The sequence below is a fragment of the Microtus pennsylvanicus genome, chromosome X, assembly GCF_037038515.1.
Source record: "Microtus pennsylvanicus isolate mMicPen1 chromosome X, mMicPen1.hap1, whole genome shotgun sequence".
Taxonomy (NCBI): domain Eukaryota; kingdom Metazoa; phylum Chordata; class Mammalia; order Rodentia; family Cricetidae; genus Microtus; species Microtus pennsylvanicus.
The window spans coordinates 4030269-4049483 of record NC_134601.1 but is presented as its reverse complement, the minus strand read 5'-3'; the positions used below and the strand labels follow the sequence as shown (position 1 = coordinate 4049483).

The 19215-nt window shown below is 41.0% G+C and overlaps 1 protein-coding gene across 3 annotated transcripts in view; it reads right to left on the bottom strand.

Moving 5' to 3' along the window:
• Positions 1–6246: 6246 nt before the first annotated feature.
• Positions 6247–19215, bottom strand: part of LOC142840159 (integrator complex subunit 6-like) — a 53416-nt gene continuing 40447 nt past the window's right edge. For 2 of the 3 annotated variants that reach the window (XM_075956674.1, XM_075956676.1), the window contains 9 exons: positions 18617–18711; positions 17547–17657; positions 15065–15283; positions 13892–14015; positions 12374–12516; positions 11764–11998; positions 9099–9473; positions 7580–7673; positions 6255–7205 (listed from right to left, as the gene is read on the bottom strand). In XM_075956674.1, coding sequence (XP_075812789.1) covers positions 7097–7205; positions 7580–7673; positions 9099–9473; positions 11764–11998; positions 12374–12516; positions 13892–14015; positions 15065–15283; positions 17547–17657; positions 18617–18711 — 1505 coding nt within the window. In that variant the 3' untranslated portion in view covers positions 6255–7096. Of the gene's footprint in view, positions 7206–7579; positions 7674–9098; positions 9474–11763; positions 11999–12373; positions 12517–13891; positions 14016–15064; positions 15284–17546; positions 17658–18616; positions 18712–19215 lie in introns of all 3 variants that reach the window. The other variant, XM_075956675.1, reaches the window with a different exon arrangement.

Sequence of the window (19215 nt, the reverse complement as noted above, 5' to 3'; positions counted from 1 at the left end):
GTGCCCCTTGCACACAGCATATGGTTACATAATGTTCTTTCAAAAACCACCCCCCAACATTCAACCAACATCTGGACACATAACTCTCACTATGCTATCCATCCACTTTAAGTCACACTTCAATGGCTTTTGGTAGCTGACATTTTCAAAATCATGTTTAAATATGTATAACATATATTTGCTATTTTCACCCATTTTCAGTGTGCAATTCAGTGACTTTGCATGCGCACTATTGTGCAACCATTATGACTCTTTCCAACTGTGTTTGGCACACCAAGAGAAACTCTGGACTCTTTACTACCTCTATATTATCCTCACCTTACAAGCCTTAACCTAAAAGCTAAAGGGAACTTATGCAGGGACCTTCACTGGAGTTACCTTCTGAGGATTTCTTTATGTCTACCAGTTGCTGCGTTGTGTACGTGTATTCCTTTCAGCTTGGAGAATGGTGGTACTGCAGGCAGTCCCGTATGTTTTTGTCTACCTGAGACTTTCTTAAATTCTCCCTCATTAGTTGAAGGTTTGTTTGGCCGGAATAACATTCCTGATGGATAGCACTTCCCTTCCACTGCTCTAATCCACCCCCCTCTCCCATTTCTGTGCAGTGCTGGGAACAGCACCCAGATAGTTGTGCAGACTAGATAGTACTCTCCCAGAGCTACATCCACAACTCCTTTCTCTTTTTAGCGTTCTCAGTGTTATTTTATTGCTTTTTGTCTTTCCATGCTTCTGATAAGAAAGCGAACTTTAAATTAGGGTGGGTCTCTTGTCTGGCGGTCTTCAGAATCTTCTGTCTCTTAATGCTTTGATGATGTCAGTGGCTCTCTTCCTCTGCTTTGCACATCCCTGGGTTGGATGGATATACAGATAAACATTTATTATTAAATTGTTTATAAATGTTCTTTTACATTTAAATGGGATATGATATAGATATGAATAATTTACATTGATATAAATCTTGGGTTACTAATACTAATTTAAGGTCATGCATACTTCTTATCTTGATTAAGGTCTTGTGATTGTGCAGTTCATTTAAAAATGTAACATATAATTTAAAAATATAGGTTAATAGATAATCATCTATAATAGTCAAGCTTGTAGTCATGTTAGATTTTCTAGATATATGAAGATATATTTCAGTTAGACCGGCATTCTTCATATCTTTCAAAGGCTACAGAAAATGGCATTTAAAATGTTTTAATAACTTAGGGTTTTTCATGACAATGAGACACATCTGCTCCTGGCAGCACCAATCTACTTCAAGAGGAAGATGGGCATCGAAGAGGATCCTTATGGAGTTGGTTAGCCATTTGGGCAAGAAACTGCTCTTGCCTGCACTGTTACATAAACTGGACATAAAGAACCCACAGAGAGAGGACTGCTGAATTTGCCTAAAGGTGAGATGGTCCTTCAGGATTCCTGTTTCATGAAAGAATCTGCAAGACATTCTGCAGGACACAAAAGAAAGTGACTGAACTGTCTGTAAAATTTCCTGCTTCATGAAAATGTCTGCTGGATACTATGGGCCTATAGGCTGAAGATGGATGCCCCAATGGTACAGAAGAACTTTGGGTGACTGTCCAGGCAGCGAGATGTCTCTGTCATTTCTAGAGTTTTGGAAGTTGCTTACTTCTTGTTTACTTAGGTAATATTATATCCTTCTGGAGTCTTTGATAGAGTTGAAGAAGAGTTATAGTTTTCCTTTGTTACGATAAAAGATAAAATAGATATAAATATTGTAACTGTAATTCTTGCTTGATAACTGTTTTGTTATATGTAATTTTACTATGTTAAAGTTAAAGCCTTTCTTTTTGTTTAAACAGAAAAAGGGGAAATGGTGTAGGAGGGTATTTTATGTGTTACTTTCATTGGTTGAATAAAGAAACTGCCTTGGCCTTTTGATAGGGTGGCATTTAGGTAGGTGGAGTAAACAGAACGGAGTGCTGGGACAAAGGGCAGAGTGGCAGACACCATGATTCTCTTGCCTGAGATGGACGCTGGTTAGACTCATAAGCCACAGTCAAGTGGCGATACACATTAATGAAAATGGGTTAGATCAAGATGTGAGAGTTGGCCAAGAAGAGGCTAGATATAATGGGCCAGGCAGTAATTTAATTAATAAAATTTCTATGTGATTATTTCGGGGGCTAAGCTAACCGGATGGCAGGATGTGGCCCGCTCCTCTTACTACAGTTTGGGACTACTGGATCTTTAAATATTTTCTTTACATATTCTTCACACTGCTTTCTCATCTTTTATTCCATTAATCCTATTAACGTACACTATGGTGGTTTGAATTAGAATGGCTTCATAGGCTCATATAGGTAAATATTGGTCCCCAGCTGGAGGAATTGTTTGGGAAGGACTAGAAGGTGTGACCTTGTTGGGACTGTGTTACTAGGGGTGGGCTTTGAGGTTTGCAAAGACCACACCATTCCAGATTAGTTCTCTGTGCCTCTTAGGGCAGATAAGGATGTAAGCTCTCAAGCATTGCTCCAGTGCCATGCCTGGCTGCCTGCTGCCATGCGCCTACCATGATGGCTATGGGATCAGCCTCTGAAATGGTAAGTCCCAATAAACGCTTTCTTCTATAAGTTGCCTTGGTCATAGGGTTTTGTCACAGAAAAGAAAAGCAACTAAAACATACATTGTCATGCTTGATTGAGGTCCATAGGCTACAGTGAGTCTGTCAAACTCTACTTACTGCTTTTCGTTTTGTTTTGTTTTAGTAGTGAGGCTAGGAACCCAGGTCTTTGGACAGTTATATCCTCTGCTCTTTTCATTTTTCTTAACCCCAGTTTCTTTATACACCTCACACTGGATGATTTCTAACAAGTTTCTTCTCTCTTCTAAGGTCTGCTGTTGAGCTCTCTTAGGGAATTTTCCATGTCAGGCTTTATACTTTTCAGGTCCATACCCTCTATTTGCTTTTTCTCTTTTTGTTTACCTATTCATTATCTTTTTTTTTTTTTAATTTTCAAGACAGGGTTTCTCCGTAGCTTTTGGTTCCTGTCCTGGAACTAGCTCTTGTAGACCAGGCTGGCCTTGAACTCATAGAGATCCGCCTGCCTCTGTCTCCCGAGTGCTGGGATTATCTTTATTTACACATAATCTTCCTGCTTTTATGCAGCTTTTTATCTGTGTTTCCTTTAGCTCTTTGCTGTCTAAGATAGCTAACTTAAAGTGTCTCTATATTAAATCCAGTTACTATGCCATCTTAAAAACCATGGCTATAGGGCTGGAGAGTTGGCTCAGTGGTTAAGAGCATTGCCTGCTCTTCCAAAGGTCCTGAGTTCAATTCCCAGCAACCACATGGTGGCTCACAACCATCTGTAATGATGTCTGGCGCCCTCTTCTGGCCTGCAGACATACACACAGACAGAATATTGTATTCATCATAAATAAATAAATATTAAAAAAAGAAAAATAATAATAATCTTCTTTAAAAAAAAAACAAACCATGGCTATATCTTGAAAAGGGTTGCACAAGTGTACACTGAAGCACCACCAAGCTCTCCTACTATGTTTCCATAGCATTTTACGTTATTCCACTTTCGTTTTGGTTATTACAAACCCAGAACAATACTCCAACTAAGCACCCCATGCTAGCAAATAATGTGTTGCTGCTGTATGACAAGACTTTTCCTACGGAGTCTATACACATCTCTACTCACCCCAGGCCAAAGTACAAATACCACCAAAGTCCAACATGATGAACCTTTGAGTTTTATTGAGATTACTTACAGAAATATGACGAGGGGTTACTTACAGGAGCAGAAATGACTCAAAGACAGTGGCATTGCCAAAGCCCACCCCAGCATGGGTGACAGCTCACAAAGTTGGGAACCTGGAGCACACCACACAGCCTGCAGGCATCTCAACAGGTTGAAAAGTGTCCATTGCAAGTGCTTCAGTCTATGTAAACCTCTTCCAGGTAGCTTCGCTGGTCTGTCTCTTCCAGGCAGCCGATCTGGTCCAAGGGTCTTCTTTGTAGCTTGTCTTTCCAGAGAGTGACTCTTATTTACTCTGATGAGGAGAGGCCTAGTCAGTCTGGTCAGTTTCAGGGACTGCTTGAAGCTATTTTCTTTGTTTACCTTCTTTTAAGGAGCTTTCCTGAATGATGGAATTTTTTCAATCTGGAAGGAACCTACTCAACAGCAGATACCATTTTTGTTGTTTCTCAATGGGGTGACATAGACTTCCAAGCATTATAGACTAGTGTTAATACTTGCCCATCCTCCAGAACTTGAAAATGAGATTCCATTCTTAAAGTAAGTCACAGAACATGGAAAAATCAACCTGGTACTTACTTGGGAGCTTCACCCCTATTAGCTAGCATCCATGGGGCTAGAAGATGCTATGCATGTTGCCAGAAAGTAATCCTCAAATCTCACTTAGATGCGAACCCTGCAAACTACAACAATGGGTGTGACAAGATGTGCTCACTTATGTAATAGCGGCACACTGTGGGAGTAGTCAATCACTTTCTGACTGGACCCAAGGCCACTCCATGAGAAGTAACCCATGCCCAGTACTGTGCAAGTAGTCAAGGATCTATGACTGGATAGGTCAGAGGTCCTAGGGAAGAAGCTAATACTATTATTCTCCTCAATGGACATAGTATAAAATTTCCTCCTAATGCCATGCTATACCCGTAGATCAGTGCACCCTCTCACCTCTCATCAGAGAAGTTTATTGCAGCAGATGGCACTTAACAGAGCTACTCCACTGCTCAACATGCAAAAAATAAGAGACTGGAGTACTCAGTCCTAAATGATAAATTTTATATATATATATAAATTATATATATAAAATAAATTTTATTTATATATATAAATTATATATAATATAAATTATATATCCCTCCTCACAATGCTCAGGGATCTTTGGGGAAAGAAAGACCATGAAAACCAGAGAATAACACCAAGGAAACTGTCTTCCAGACGTAAAGGGCAGATACACAAATGAGTTAACAGCAATTGCAATAGCATGCAAAAGACCTGTGCAAGCTCCAACCAGACAAAATCCCAGCATGGAGGGGGAAAGGTAGACACGAAATTCTACCACTAGCTGAGGAGCTACTGGGCATCTGATAGTTGCTGGCAGAGGAAGAGTCAGTTTTCTTTAAGGATGGGACTCCTGGGTAAGTTGACCACACACCAGGTCAGGCTGTACTCCCATGACCATCTGGGCCACACATACTGGACTTGATGGGTAAAGAATTAAAAAACAAAATCTCAAAGTTGGGTGGGAAGAGATGTGGGGTGGAGAGGGTAGGAATGGGAGGGCTTGGCAGGGGTGAGTATGTTCAAACTATATTTTATGAAATTCTCAAAGGAAAAAAGAGAAAAACCCTTTGGCTTTATTTCAGAGTTCCAATGAATTTGATTTTGGCAGTTTTCTCTCCCCAGTTACTTGCAATTGGGAGGGCCTGGCCTCCCCAGACCCTTCTGATATCACCATTCAATCCTGTGAGTTACGCTTCCAAGATCAACTCCTTTAACATTTAAAACAAATATTCGTTCACTTATGTAAATACACACATGTGCTTGTACCAAAATGTGCATTAAAAAAGTCGGTGGACAACTTTTGGGAATTGGCTCTCTCATTTTACCATGTGAGTCCCAGGGATCAAATTTGGGTGACCAAGCTTGGTGGCAAGAGCCTTTATTGCTAAGCCATTTTATGGGCCCTCTTGTTAACATGTTAATTTGTTTGATAGTGTGTTGTGGAATATTTGTTTAAGTATGCAAAGATATGTTGCATTTGTTTAACTATGTAAAAATGTGTTGCTGTTTTACCTTAATTGCCTAAGACACCTGATTGGTCTAATAAAAAGCTGACTAGGCAATAGCGAGGGAGAAGGTATAAGTGGGACTTCTGGGCAGGGAAAGTAAGTAGGAGGAGGAATTTAGGGCATAAAGGAAGAAAGAAAAAGAGACACCAGGGAAATGCCAGGAACCAACCAGCTAGACTTGGAGGAAGCAGAAAATTGAGTCATACATAATGAAAGAACGGTAAAAAGGCCCGAGGCAAAATGTAGATGAATAGAAACAGGTTAAACTAAGTTAAAAGAGCTAGCGGGACAAGCCTAAACTAAGGCTAAGCATTTATAACTAATAAGTCTCTATTTCTTTATTTGGGAGCTGGTTGGCATACCAGAGACAATTTTAACTACAATAATGTACAATTGTTTTTCTAAAAGGAATGCCATGACAAGAGACATACTAGAAATGTATTACCAATAAACTTTTGAAAATCAATAAAAGGATTTTATTTCATATATGCAAAGTGAAAATCTCTTTGATCACTTACATTTTTACAAATAAACAACAATACTGCTCCATATAAATTTTTATATAAACATCAAAGAAAATATACATATTATTTTTCCTTTTAGTGCTTCCAAAGCACAAAATGTCCAAGTCTACCTGAAGACTTTCTGTTGTCACATGCAAGAACAAGTGTCAGAGGCCAGTGCAGCCTCAGGCGCACTCTGCAATCTTTCTAGACACAATGGAAGAGCACTGGAGGTAGATTGCTTGGTTACTCTCCCTGCCCCTTCCCAGAGACAAATAAGTTACCTAAATAGCAGCTTTTTACTCTTTGATTCCAACTATCCTGAATATTACATGGTTTTAAAGGCACAGCTAGAAATTGTGGAAAATTCTGTTGAGCACATGACGACCACTTTGATTCTACACACCTACTTGTTCTACTGGACACAACGAGGACACTAGGCAGTGCTCTCCTTGCGGGTGGCCCCTGCCCACTCAGAAAACGTCTGGAATGGTAACGCTCCAATGAGAGAACTCTATTAGCTGTAAGGGGAGCAGCAGTGCTGTGTGATTTCACATCGCTTTTCCTAACTGGAAAAATAAACAATGAAATAAAAAAATACTTTCCATTATAACTCTTAAGGCAGAAGCCCAGCTTTTACTTCCAGATAACCATTAAAAGCTCTAGTCAAGCGCTTTTCTTAGCCTGAGTTAGGTCATTCATTCCCTTCACTCAAACATTCTAGAGGGCTTCAGGAAGGTCCCATTCCAGCCTACAGCACAGAAAAGGCGTTTCTTTTCCCCCACTTGTCTTGGTATTAACATGATGATCTGCTGTTGATGTGATTCACATTGTTAAGAAGGGGATGGGAATCTATTTTTTCTAGTACCTTCTCAAGGTACTGAATTAAGACTCTTCTTTTAAACCTGAAAATAAAAAGAAATATTATTGACCATCATAGAAGACTTGACAGCGTGCAGAGTGCTGTGTAGCGTGCAACCCAAAGGGAGTGTAAGTCACCCTCATGCAAAGGTATGGCTTAGCAAATGTGAGGGCCATTCTAACACACACACACACACACTAGCTAGGAGCCATGAATCAGGACTCTGGTCTTTCCATCTGAACACGGTAGGAAGCAGCTTTAACTCTGAGTGGGGACAAGTGTTTTCTTTCACAGATTAAGGCAGAGCCTATCCCCCTCTTTGTCTTTCCTTGGATCCTACAACTAAAGTAAACAAAAGAAAAGAAAAACAATACCCAAAACAATGAGAAAACCTTTAGAAGTTTCATTTATACCCACCTTGCAGCTTCCTTGATGGTGAACTCAACAAACTGTTTCTTCGTCTCCAGAGGTCCCTGCACTTCTTCAAGCAAAATGAAAATCCTTTCATACTCTGGTGATAGTACAAAATTCAGTATTATAAAAATATGAATGAGAAATAAAATTCAATCATGCATCCTCAGAAATCATTCCTCATAGGTAGAAAGTCATAAGCACAGCTGGTATGTTAAACACTAAAATAAAAATGTCTACATACATTCATGAGAGAAATTCTTACAAACAGTACTCAAATGAGGTACACTGAGCACTGGTTGCCCCAAACTGCCCTAACCCATGAAGCCTGTGAATTTATTTCCATATATGCTTTATATGCTGATGGAATTAGATTATGGATATTGCATTTGTCCCGGTTTACGCACAGGGTTCAATGTAGCCGTAATATCCTTTTAAGATGGAATAGTATAGACATTTGATTGCTTCTGGAAGAGGGAGAATCAATTTGTTTGAGAGTATTGCCCATGGTAGTGGACGACCTTGCACCCAGGAGTGCATGGTAGATTCAACTAGTTACTAAAAATAGAGGAGAGGAAGTTGAGAGGGTGGAAGGTAGGGTGGATCTAGAAGAGAGGAGTTGGGGATGAATATGATCAAAATATATTGTATACAGATCTCAAAGATTAATCTAAAATTATAATTTTTTCCTTCCTTTTTTTTTTTAAAGATAGGGTTTCTTTGTGTAGTCCTGGCTGTACTGGAACTCTCTCCGGCCTCGAACTCAGAGATCTATCTGCCTCTATCTTCCCAGTGCTAGGATTAAGGTGTATGCCACCACCACCTGGCTAACAAACGGAATCTTAAAGGTCAGAGAGAAAAGACATTAAGAACAGAAGTGGCAGCCAAAGGAAAAAAGTATTCTGCTGCTGAGTTGATGCAGGAAGGGACCACGGGCCCAGCAAATGCAGCCAGCCTGCAGAAGCCAGAAAAGGCAAGCAAACAGACTCTGCCTTTTTCCCTGAGAAGCAGCACTGGCCTGCCAGCTTGCCTTCACTTTAGTCCAGGGAAAAATAGTCTGAATTGCAGAGCTGTGAAGTAATCAGCTTGTACTGTCCAAAGCGATGGGCATCTGGTAACTTGTGAAAGCAGCAAAATGAAACCACTATAAGTTAAGGTCAGAAGAATCACTTTAAGTCATGTGAAAGCCCAAGACTGACCAAAAATTGTATGGCCAGACTCTACTCTGGAACTTAGGGTAGAGCTCAGTTGGTAGACCGCCTGCCTAACAAGCATGAGACTCTGGGTCCAATCCTTAGCGCCGCCTTAATTGACTGTGGCAGCACATCCCTGTAGTGTGAGCACTATAGAGGGAGTTAGACACAGGAAGATCAGGCAATATCAGCTGTCTGCACCACGTAGAGAGTTCGAGGCCAGCCTGAGCTGTATGAGAGCCTGTCTCAAAACCAACAGTAGAAATCTCTCGAGAATGATACAAGAGGGATTCTCCCATTGCATTTCTTAGAGATATTCCATCGCTACTTACTCCGTCCGAACTTTCGAACTTCCTTCATCAGCTGGTGCTTGATGTCGGCATTGATGCCTTGTGCCATCGCAGGAGTGATTTGCATTGAATTTGGCACAGTTTCCAAAGCAGATGCCATGGCGATTTTTCTGTCATCTACAGAAAGACCGCAGCTTTTGTCTCCTCCTAGGAGTAAATTGTTACTAGGTTTGTGAATGAGTCCGTCTTTCCTGAGACCAGTAAAGTCATCAGACAGTGAATCCAATTGGTTGGATATAAGGCCATCTTCTGCCACATTCATAAACTCAGCCGGAGCAGATTTTAATAAGAAGCCATGGGCTGCGCTTTGCCCATTTTCCATCTTCTCTTCATGGAGATCATGAATGACAGCGGCATCTGGAAAGCAAATTAAGAAGTTGGGCTGTGAAGTGAGCACATCATATCAATCCCGCAGGTACACCTCCATGATCCTCAGCTTCAAGAAAATGATGAGGAGGACAGAGCAGACGGCGCTCTGAGACTCTTCCCACTATGAATGCATACAGAAATCAAGACACTAACTAAGCACTCACAGGTCCCTGGTGCTCAGGGCTTAATGTCAACCTGAGAATTCAAAGTCACATATAAACTGCTACCCTTCCCTGAGTTTGAACCCCTATGAATTGTGCATACCATGCGCTTCCTGGGTAAAGCAAATATTCTGAGAAAACGGAGATGCCTACTAAGGCGGAACAAATTCTCTGCCCTCATCTGCTGATGGAGGTGGGTCTTGTATCTGTCTGTTGCTTTCATTGGTTAATTAATAAAGGAACTGCTTGGCCTTTAATAGGACAGAAAATTAGGTAGGCGGAGTAGACAGAACAGAATGCTGGGAGAAAGAAAGCTGAATCAAGCAGTCGCCATAGCTCTCCTCTCCAAGATGGACGCAGGTTAAGATCTTCCGGTAAGCCACCATCTCGTGGTGCTACACAAATTATTAGAGATGGGTTAATCAAGATGTGAGAGTTAGCCAGTAAGAGGCTAGAGCTAATGGGCCAAGCAGTGTTTAAAAGAATACAGTTTGTGTGTTGTTATTTCGGGTAAAGCTAGCCGCGCGGGAGCCACACTACAATCTGCTAAGCAACTGCCTATTTGTAGATGATTCTGCCCGTTTCCCTTTCGACGGCAGAGTAATTATTTTTCCGTTCGTTCTCAGGCCAATTCCTCTATGCCATTTGCTTATCTTCCACTGTGCCAGGCACCAGGGCAGCAGCTGAGAATCTGCAGTGAACAAGAAACAAAGGAACTGACCCTGCCTGCCCTTACAGAACCTACAGTGTCACGGGGCCATTGGAGAGGAACTAAGAATGAGCCACGGCACCCTCAAAACTGCTTTCATTTGAGGAAAGACAGAAATAGGGCACGAGAGAGGGCTGCCAGGTGATGGCAGGATCTTCTGGAAGGGTGCCAAGTTGTAGCGAGGGCAGGAGTAAGCCAGGGGCAGCAGAGTGAAGCTCTGGAACTAAAGGTAAGAGAGGACGGTGGTGTCAGGCTATGTGGAGCTGTGTGGACCAGGGTGAAGAGTCAGGCTGTATCCTGAAGGTTCAGAAATACGAAGGATGCATTTTCTGTATGGATGTGGCATGCTTGTATTTATCTGTTGACATCTTCACTCGGATTTCAAATTGGGAGAGAAGATGGGTAGGAACTAAATAAGAATTAGATGCAGAGAGGCTATCTAAGAAGAGAAACTTGGTAAAACTTCGTGGAAGCATGGAGTGAAAGAATGGAGAAAAATAGTAAGAAGCAGGAATTGAATTGAATGTCAGATTACCTCACCCTGTTAATGGTCGTATGTCCAGGTGCCAGCATGAGAGTACGTGATACTCAGATCTTCCTGACTCTGGCTCAGTGACTTTAAGTCACTCAGCACTGACAAAACAGTATGAACAACACTACATTCTAATATAAGGTTTTTCAACCCTACGAATCCTTAAAAATGACATAGCTTTTCCAGTAGAGCGAGGGATAACTTCACTAACTGCCATGCAGAAGGATGCCAGCAGAGCTCCTCTAGAGAGATGCAAAGCAGGCATTTACTTGTATGACATCAAACATTACTGTCTGTTAGACACTGTCTGTGGTTAAATACAGGCTTGAGAGCAGAGGAACGAACTGAACTGTAGTCTAGAGGTGTGAATATTAGGAGTTGTTCAAATAGAAATAGAGGAGGGCATGAGCAACTGAGCCCAAAACAACCGAGAGGGAAAGGCAATGAACGGAAAACACGAGCAATCTTGAGAATTGTTTCAGTGGGGTCAAGGAGAGAGACCCCAGAATTACCAGTTCAGTCACGAATAGGGGGCAACATCACAGAGAGCTCTTAATAGTGAACCTACTTAGACACTTAGTTTATCTTCCTATCTTTTGAAGTTGATCCAAATGGTTACAGCAGGCATGCTTAGAACTCCACATTTTTGTACCAACATGTATTAATCACCAATTATGACATTAATACCACTTGTTAATTACTATAATTATTCATCTTCTTCCTCCATTCATATGGCTAAGACCACTGAGTCAGGGTCTCTGTGTCCTGGAAGGCCTGTTGTGCCTACCACAGATGCTCTAATTATGGTTTACTTAATCAACAACAAAAAAGGAACTCAGGAAGACAGACAAAGGAAAAACAACCACTACTCTGTACCTGGATGTACAAGGGTGGGTTTGAGGAAGGTTGGACAAGATGGGAACCACGAGGCCGAGAGCAGTCCCTTTCCGCCCAGATGGTTGATGAGAAGAGGAGGTGTCTGTGGTCTCCTCAGCAGCAGGGGCATGCTCCGCCTTCTCTTAGATGACATAGGACTGTTGGGCTCTCCAGGACGCTTCACTTTGTTTTGTGGCCCTACCACAAACTCATCTGCTTCATCAATCATCATTCCCTTAAAAAAAAATCAATGAACATATTTCATTCAAAACACCAAGGCCTACTATGTACTCAACAAATGACAGTTATTATTGTATTCAACTAACACAACTGGGTACAGTCGCACAACTCATGGAAAGAGCCATGTAGGCCTGGGATGCCACCTTCAAAGAGTCTACCTCAGCATAAGTCAGGGGGCTTCCCACCAATGCCTCATTTGCCTCTTCTACTGACTATGTTCCAGAACAGTCAACAGTATCATTATGGGAAACAAGCGAGATCCATCTACACATAGGTCCTGATGGCATTTTTAGCTCGGATTTGTATACATCTGGCTAACAAGGATAGCGTTACAGTGAAAGTATCACAGACACAGAAATGGGTATACTACCTTCTTATCTTGCTTAAATGGATTGCCGAAAGTATGCAGTCTTTTTGGTTGATCCGGATCAATCTCTCGGAGTGGTGAAGCCAGCATCTTTAGATACTCCTGATAGTTGCCCATTTGTGCAACTGGGACACTATGAAGTGAATCTGCAAAATCAGCAGCAGAGAAACTAATACTTAGAGCTGAAGTATATGGTCCTTTAGAAAGGACATTGTCATAGCTGGTTCAGCAATGTGTAGTTTAGCATTATCGTCTGAAATCTCCAATCTAATATCCCGGGATCTACCACCACCTGTAGGATCTAGCATCATCGTCATTTATACCAGTCAGTGGTCTACAGTCACTATACTGCCTACAGGCTCACTTCACAAGGACTAGAAACTCCTTTACCTCCCAACACCGCATAAAAATGGGCTGGCCTCGCGCATGCCATCATCTGAGTTCAAAACCCTGTGGACATTCTGCACTCTGAAGCACTGAGGCTCCATGGTGTTCTAGTGTTCTCTTTTTCTATAAAAAGATTCATGTTCATTTTATGTGTCTGTTTTGCTTGCAGGTACATATGTGCACTGCACACAGGCCTGGTGTCTGCAGAGTCCAGAAGAAGGAGCCAGATCCCTTGGAACTGAAGTCATGGACAGTTGGAAGCTACCCAACATGTAGGTGCTGGGAACTGAACCAGGGTCTCTTGTAAGAGTAACCAGGGCTCTTCAACAGTGGGCCACTGCTACAGCCCCTCTCTCTGTATTCTGGAGCAGGTTTGCATTCTTTAGCCCAGGCTGGACTCAAATCCATAGACTCCTCCTGCCTCAGGCTCTTGAGTGCTGAGCAACCATGCCCAGCTCCTCATGGTATTCTCTTGTCACAAAGAAAATGTTACCCTCTGAGGATTTGATTAAATATAAAAGTTCTCTTCCTAGGAAGCCTCTGTTCACACACACACACACACACACACACACACACACAAAGTATAATATCAGAGACTTGGCTAGGGGGTTAACTCATTTTTTTTTTTGTGGATAAGTAAACCCATTCAAAATTAACAAAATAAAATGAAGAAAAATTGCAAACCATCACAATATTCCTGTTTATCTGGAGTTCATGACTTTTGAAGGGAGTAAGTATTCACAGCTGACTTTTTCCAGAGGCAGCTGGGCATGATCAATGTCTGAGTGTACAGGTTTGGAAATCTGACAGACCTAGGTTCCGCCACTTTGCAATGGGCTAACCCTGCCTGAGCAAGCTACTACAGTGCTTGCTCTTCATGTCAGTGCCTATCAGCTGGGCATAAAGTCAGTGTCTAGCTGAGAGTTTGAGACTTGCAAGAGCGAGCACGCAGAACAATGGCGATGGCGGTATGGCATGCTGATTAATACACACCTGAGGGGAAGAGAACCAGGGAGATGGGGGGGGCTTGAGTGAATGGGAACACTGTGAACATTAACAAAATAATTCTGCAATAAACGCTGTCATGCAAGTCATGTCTGCTATTAGCCTAAGAGCATTCCACTGTTAGGTTACCTTCATCTTGTCCAACAATGAACTTCCGTGTTCTCAGTAGATTGGATCTCATTCTGGTCAACTGGTCTAAAAGTCCTCTACGTGGAATATCATAAGCATTTCTATATGTCTGAGGTTTCACATCCTATGTTAAATGAAACAATCTCAGTTACTTCTAAGGCTTTTAAATAAAGAAATGTAATACCTAACCCTCTTAAAATCTTATTGAAGAGAACGATATTTAATACAGCCGATTATTGCTAATTTTTCCAAGTAGAAAACCTTCTATTTCTTGTTCTGAATGCTAACATATCCAGAAGTCATTAAAGTCACTGGGGAAATAATTTTCAAGCCTATCATTTAAAACTCCAAATCCCAAGGTTTATACATGGCTGTCTGTAGCTGTCTGGCAGGAGTGCTGCTTGTCACCTGGATTGATTCCCCCTGCAGTCAGGGAGGTAGGCTGCAAGAGTCTCACTGCTGGATGACAACTGCAGACTGCACAGCCAGTGACATTGGCTGCAGGCCCAGCTGCAGTGCCTTTGGAGTCTGCTGCATCCCTGAGCATGAGCCAGGCTGCTGATGGCCAGGGCCTGACAAGTTCAGCGTGGAGGGCCAGCTCCGATCACACTCGCTTTCTCCGCAAGAATGCACGCTTCCTCCGCGAGAATGCACGGGGCCAGAGTTTTCCTGCGGTCTGGCTGAGGCATTCTCTAAGCTGCACGGAGCCTACTTGCTACTAGTCTGTCTGTCGTAGGTGCTAGATCTACATGGCGGCCTGCCTACTGCAGTTTCCTTTCTAGTTTACTTTTTATAGCTGCTTACTTCCCATTCCTACCAACCAATATATCTAGTACGTTTAATTTCATGTTGGTTATCTGCTGGCAGAATAATCTCAAGATAGTTTCACTAATAATCATTAATTCCAAGTTGTGCATGGTAGCGCACACCTTTAATCCTAGAACTCGGAGGCAGAGGCAGGCGGATCTCTGAGCTTAAGGTCAGCCTGGTCTACAAAGCTAGTCCCAGGACACACAGAGAAACCCTGTCTCAATAAAGCAAAATACAACTACCAAAACAACCACTACTACTAATGATGATGATAACAACTCCGAAATAGGCCATTATTTCAAACTAAAGCAACACAAACCAGGCAAAGTCAGATTAAGGATGCCTTTTAGTGGCACAATTTACCTTGTTGAAGAGCCCTATTTGGAAGCCAGCAAATTCTTTGGTAGTCAATTCCATCAGTCTCGGTGCATTTTCCCCTATGATTTCTTTCAACAGTTTTCTAAAGTTTTTATTGTGAGCCAAGGCCAGGCCACTTGCAGAATAATTTTTCACTTTGATACCAATCTCCTGGGGGGGTTTCTTCCCCACTGATGCTAGTATTCGCTCGGACTCTATTTTGGTCTAAAATGAAAGGACAGAACATGTTACCCAAATATCTACCACATTGTCATCATTTTATTATTTAAGAAAAATACTTTAAGAACCACCCTGAACACTTTTCATGTGTGAATCACAGCACAACAGTTAAGTGAACAGTTCCCTATGCTTCTCTGTTCTACCATGGCAAACACAGAGGGGACTGGAAAGACAAATGACTTCATGCAAATTGTCTTTGCTAGTGTCAAAACTATGAACGAATCATGGAGTAAATAGAAACCATGGGCAAGAATTTCATTCATAGACATGAAAAAGCACATATTGTTACTGCAAAATCTAATCTAATTCAACACATTTGGTTTGGATCCAGACACAAAGGTTTAAAACTCTATATTCATACATGTAACTTATTGCTTAAATTCAGATCATATAGACTGGCATTGTATTTGAAAACATTAAAAATGTTTTTTAAACAAATTATATTATCCAATAAATCTTATAAAAATAAAGCTTAATTTAACAAATGTTACTAAGCAAATATTTTTAATGTCTACTCAGCAAGTTTATCATTCACAAACACTGGGAAATCCCCTTAATAGACATTGTATCAATTAATTTTCCTTGAATAAGTTAAAGCAGAGCATTTGGTATATTTCATGTTTTAGATACATATGAGATGGTTCAAAGAACACCAGTGATATAGATATTAAATTAGCAATAAGAGAAACAGAAATTAGCAATAATCTTTTCTTTTTCTAAAAGACAAAATACCATCAATGTTCAATAAGCTTAATAATTTTTTATTTCTTATGTATTGGCCAGAGATATTTATTTTCCTAAGTCATTATTTGGAATTATTTGGAATATATATTATATACATATATATATATATATATATATGCTTAAGCAAATTCTTAAGTCATGAAATATGAGACAATAGTAGATACAGGGTCTGTTTCCTTGAATGACTTTGAAAGCTCATTCAATAAAAGAATACAGTTGTCCCAGAAGGTCCCAGCACTTGGATTAATTTCAACTCTGTTCACTTTTCTTCCTTTGTGGCCATACCCTGACAAAGCCTTAAAGGCCAAACATAAACATCAAATTAAAAAAAATCAATAGATCAATAGAGAGATAAATAACCAAGGTCTTTACAACAACAACAACAACAACAACAAAAATCTATTAGCAGAGAGGAATGCGGGTTAGGGGGACTTGTTAGGTCAAAAATCTGGGCTTGTCTTTATTTTCTTTTGCACTTATGAGCACGCTGGACTAGTATGCTTTAGAAGGTGCTTTAAGGTTTTGGTCATTCCTAGCAAGGCCTGCCAGCATCCCAACTATGTAGGCCTATAGGTCCCTTAGGAAAATTTGAGATACTTTGTGTAATATTCAGTTTTCTAAAGGCCAAACTTGCAAACAGACTCAGCTGGAAATGCTGTAGTTGCTGCAAATGCTACTTCCTACTTTAAAAAAATGTATGTGTGAATAAGAGCGTAACACTGCTGCATAAATTTATCACAGAACACAACTGTATGCAGCAGTGCTCTAACTCGGTAGTTTCCAATTATCTCCATCCTACAAGAATGGTCTAGGTACAAGTGAGAAATATGATAAGGGGGGCTGAGTGGAAGATGAGGTACTAATAGAGAGGGGCAGGCAAGGGACAAGGTGAATAATGGTGAATGGGGTGGGGTCTAAAGGAATAGACAAGGGCAAGAGAGGAGGAAGAACTCCACTCTCCTGCTCCCCTCGGGGCCTATCACCCTCCAGGTTGAAGAACACTGGTCTCATGTCTGCCCTGCCGCTTCTCCAGGGAAAAGCAGGCAGTTGTTTATTTAAGGGCTAGCATGTGAGTTTAAGAACTCGCTGCCTGAAAGCGATTTCAGGCAAGGCATATTGAACCACACCAGACCTTGGTGTGCTGACTCACAAAAGGGGGAGGCTCTAGGCAAGTGAATTGAGGAGAAACTAGTTGGAGAACAGACAAAATATGACCCACAAGAGAACCCTATGAAGCCTCTGCCCCTCTTCGGCCACAAAGTATCAGCCAGCATATGAAACTGGCAGGCAGAAGGAGAAATGGCACAGCATCAAATGATACTGACAGACCCTTAACTGCATTTAATGGTGAAGCTAGAAGCCATAGAGAATCACATTATTACTAATCCATAAAGTGTAGAGATATATACACATTTAAGTTGAAAAGTTACAATTACACTAAAGAATAAGGAAATGCACTTCTGAGGGCAAAGGAGTTTGGTTTGTTCGTTTTTACCAATACTACCTGTTGGCTGAGTTTTTTAAGGTAAGAGATAACACTGTAACTAAGTCCACAATCTAAATTATCTGATATCAGATTTGGAGCTCCCATCATCCTTAGTGCTTTCTTTAATGGCTATAAGGAAACAAAATACACAACAGTAAGAATAGAATAAATCTTAAATACTCAAAAGTTCAGTTATAAGGGGCAAGGGGACATGATTCATTTCTTAGAAGTCAAGGTGCTGCACATAAAACCAAACATGGAACATTAAAAAGTGGCAATGAAAATAGCAGAGAAGTAAGGAGCAGAAAAAAAAATCAGAAGAAAATGGATAAGAAGAGCAACTAGCAGCCAATTCAAACAAGTACATTGCTTTCGGTCTTAACCCCCAACATCGACTCACTTCCCATAGCATATGATTGCAGAGCCCACACTTGCCATGGTAAAAAGCAACACAGCCCACTTTCCCCTCCCAGCAACACCAATGGTCCCCTCGAAGACTCTGCCTTTTCACCTCTAGAAACTTGGCATTAAGTTAGGACAGCAACCCCTGAAATGGCCTCGATCGTCTCCATTAGGATTACATGACGAGTTCAGATCATTTTCTCAAAGTATAAAAGCCAGAATGAGGCCACGTCATGCTTTCTTCTCTATCGCCAATGCCCCCCCCATCATGTGGTGTCAGGATGTAATTTAATTTCTTCCAAGTTTTGTTTATGTACTGAAAAGCCATATTGAGTTTCTAGAGCTCAAAAGGGAAGGTGATGTAACATGAATTGAGACATATTTGCTGTTACATTCCAGAACTACAGTTTTATAAGGTTAGTTTTTAATAAGAGAAACATAGATGTGCTCATAACAATGACCATGGCAGTTAAAACTAAAGGAAACAGAAGCACAATGAATGCTTTTTTGTGCGGCCATGTCATCTCCAAAATCTTTCATATGGCTCGAGAAGACAGTGGCAACACAAATATTCGTAAAGTAAGAAGAGTTAATCTTCTTGCAGGGGTAAAACTTTGGACTCCTTATTTCTTACGACAAGAATCATCAGGGCCAGTTAATATATATGTACACACACAAATACATACTATTAAGTAGTACGGAGGCAGGGTTTTTAAGTAGCCGTCAAAAGCCTGTCGCCACTTCACGTTTGGCTTAAGCTTGTGAATTTTAAACAATTCATCTGTAACACAAAACCAAGGGATCATGTTAGTCCAGAGCCAGCTTACAAGATCTAAAATCAAGCAACTAACATGTAGAAATAGGAGCTGATTCAGACCAGATGAACATTCATCGCAATTTATCTGGCTGTCTTTCCTGGTCGTTGTAGCTACCAAAGTTCCATATAGATAGATGGTCTTCAAGTTACAATAGTTCAATTGAAGACTCTTTTAAACTTAAAGATCGTGGGGTACCCTGCCCTCTCTTAGGACTGGAGGGGGAAGGGGGAGAGTGAGTGGGGGAGTGGGAGGGAAATGGAGGAGGTGGAAATTTTGAATGGTAGTACTTATAAAGCAAAAAATAAAATGTTTGAAAAAAAAAGATCGTGAGGCACCACCACAGCTGGCTTAATATGACTCTTGAACACCATGGGCAGCAATATAACTCTAGATATTTCCCTTAAATATGCAGACATTGCCTATCTTTTAAAATAGAAATATAATTATTTTAGTACTCTAAAAATACA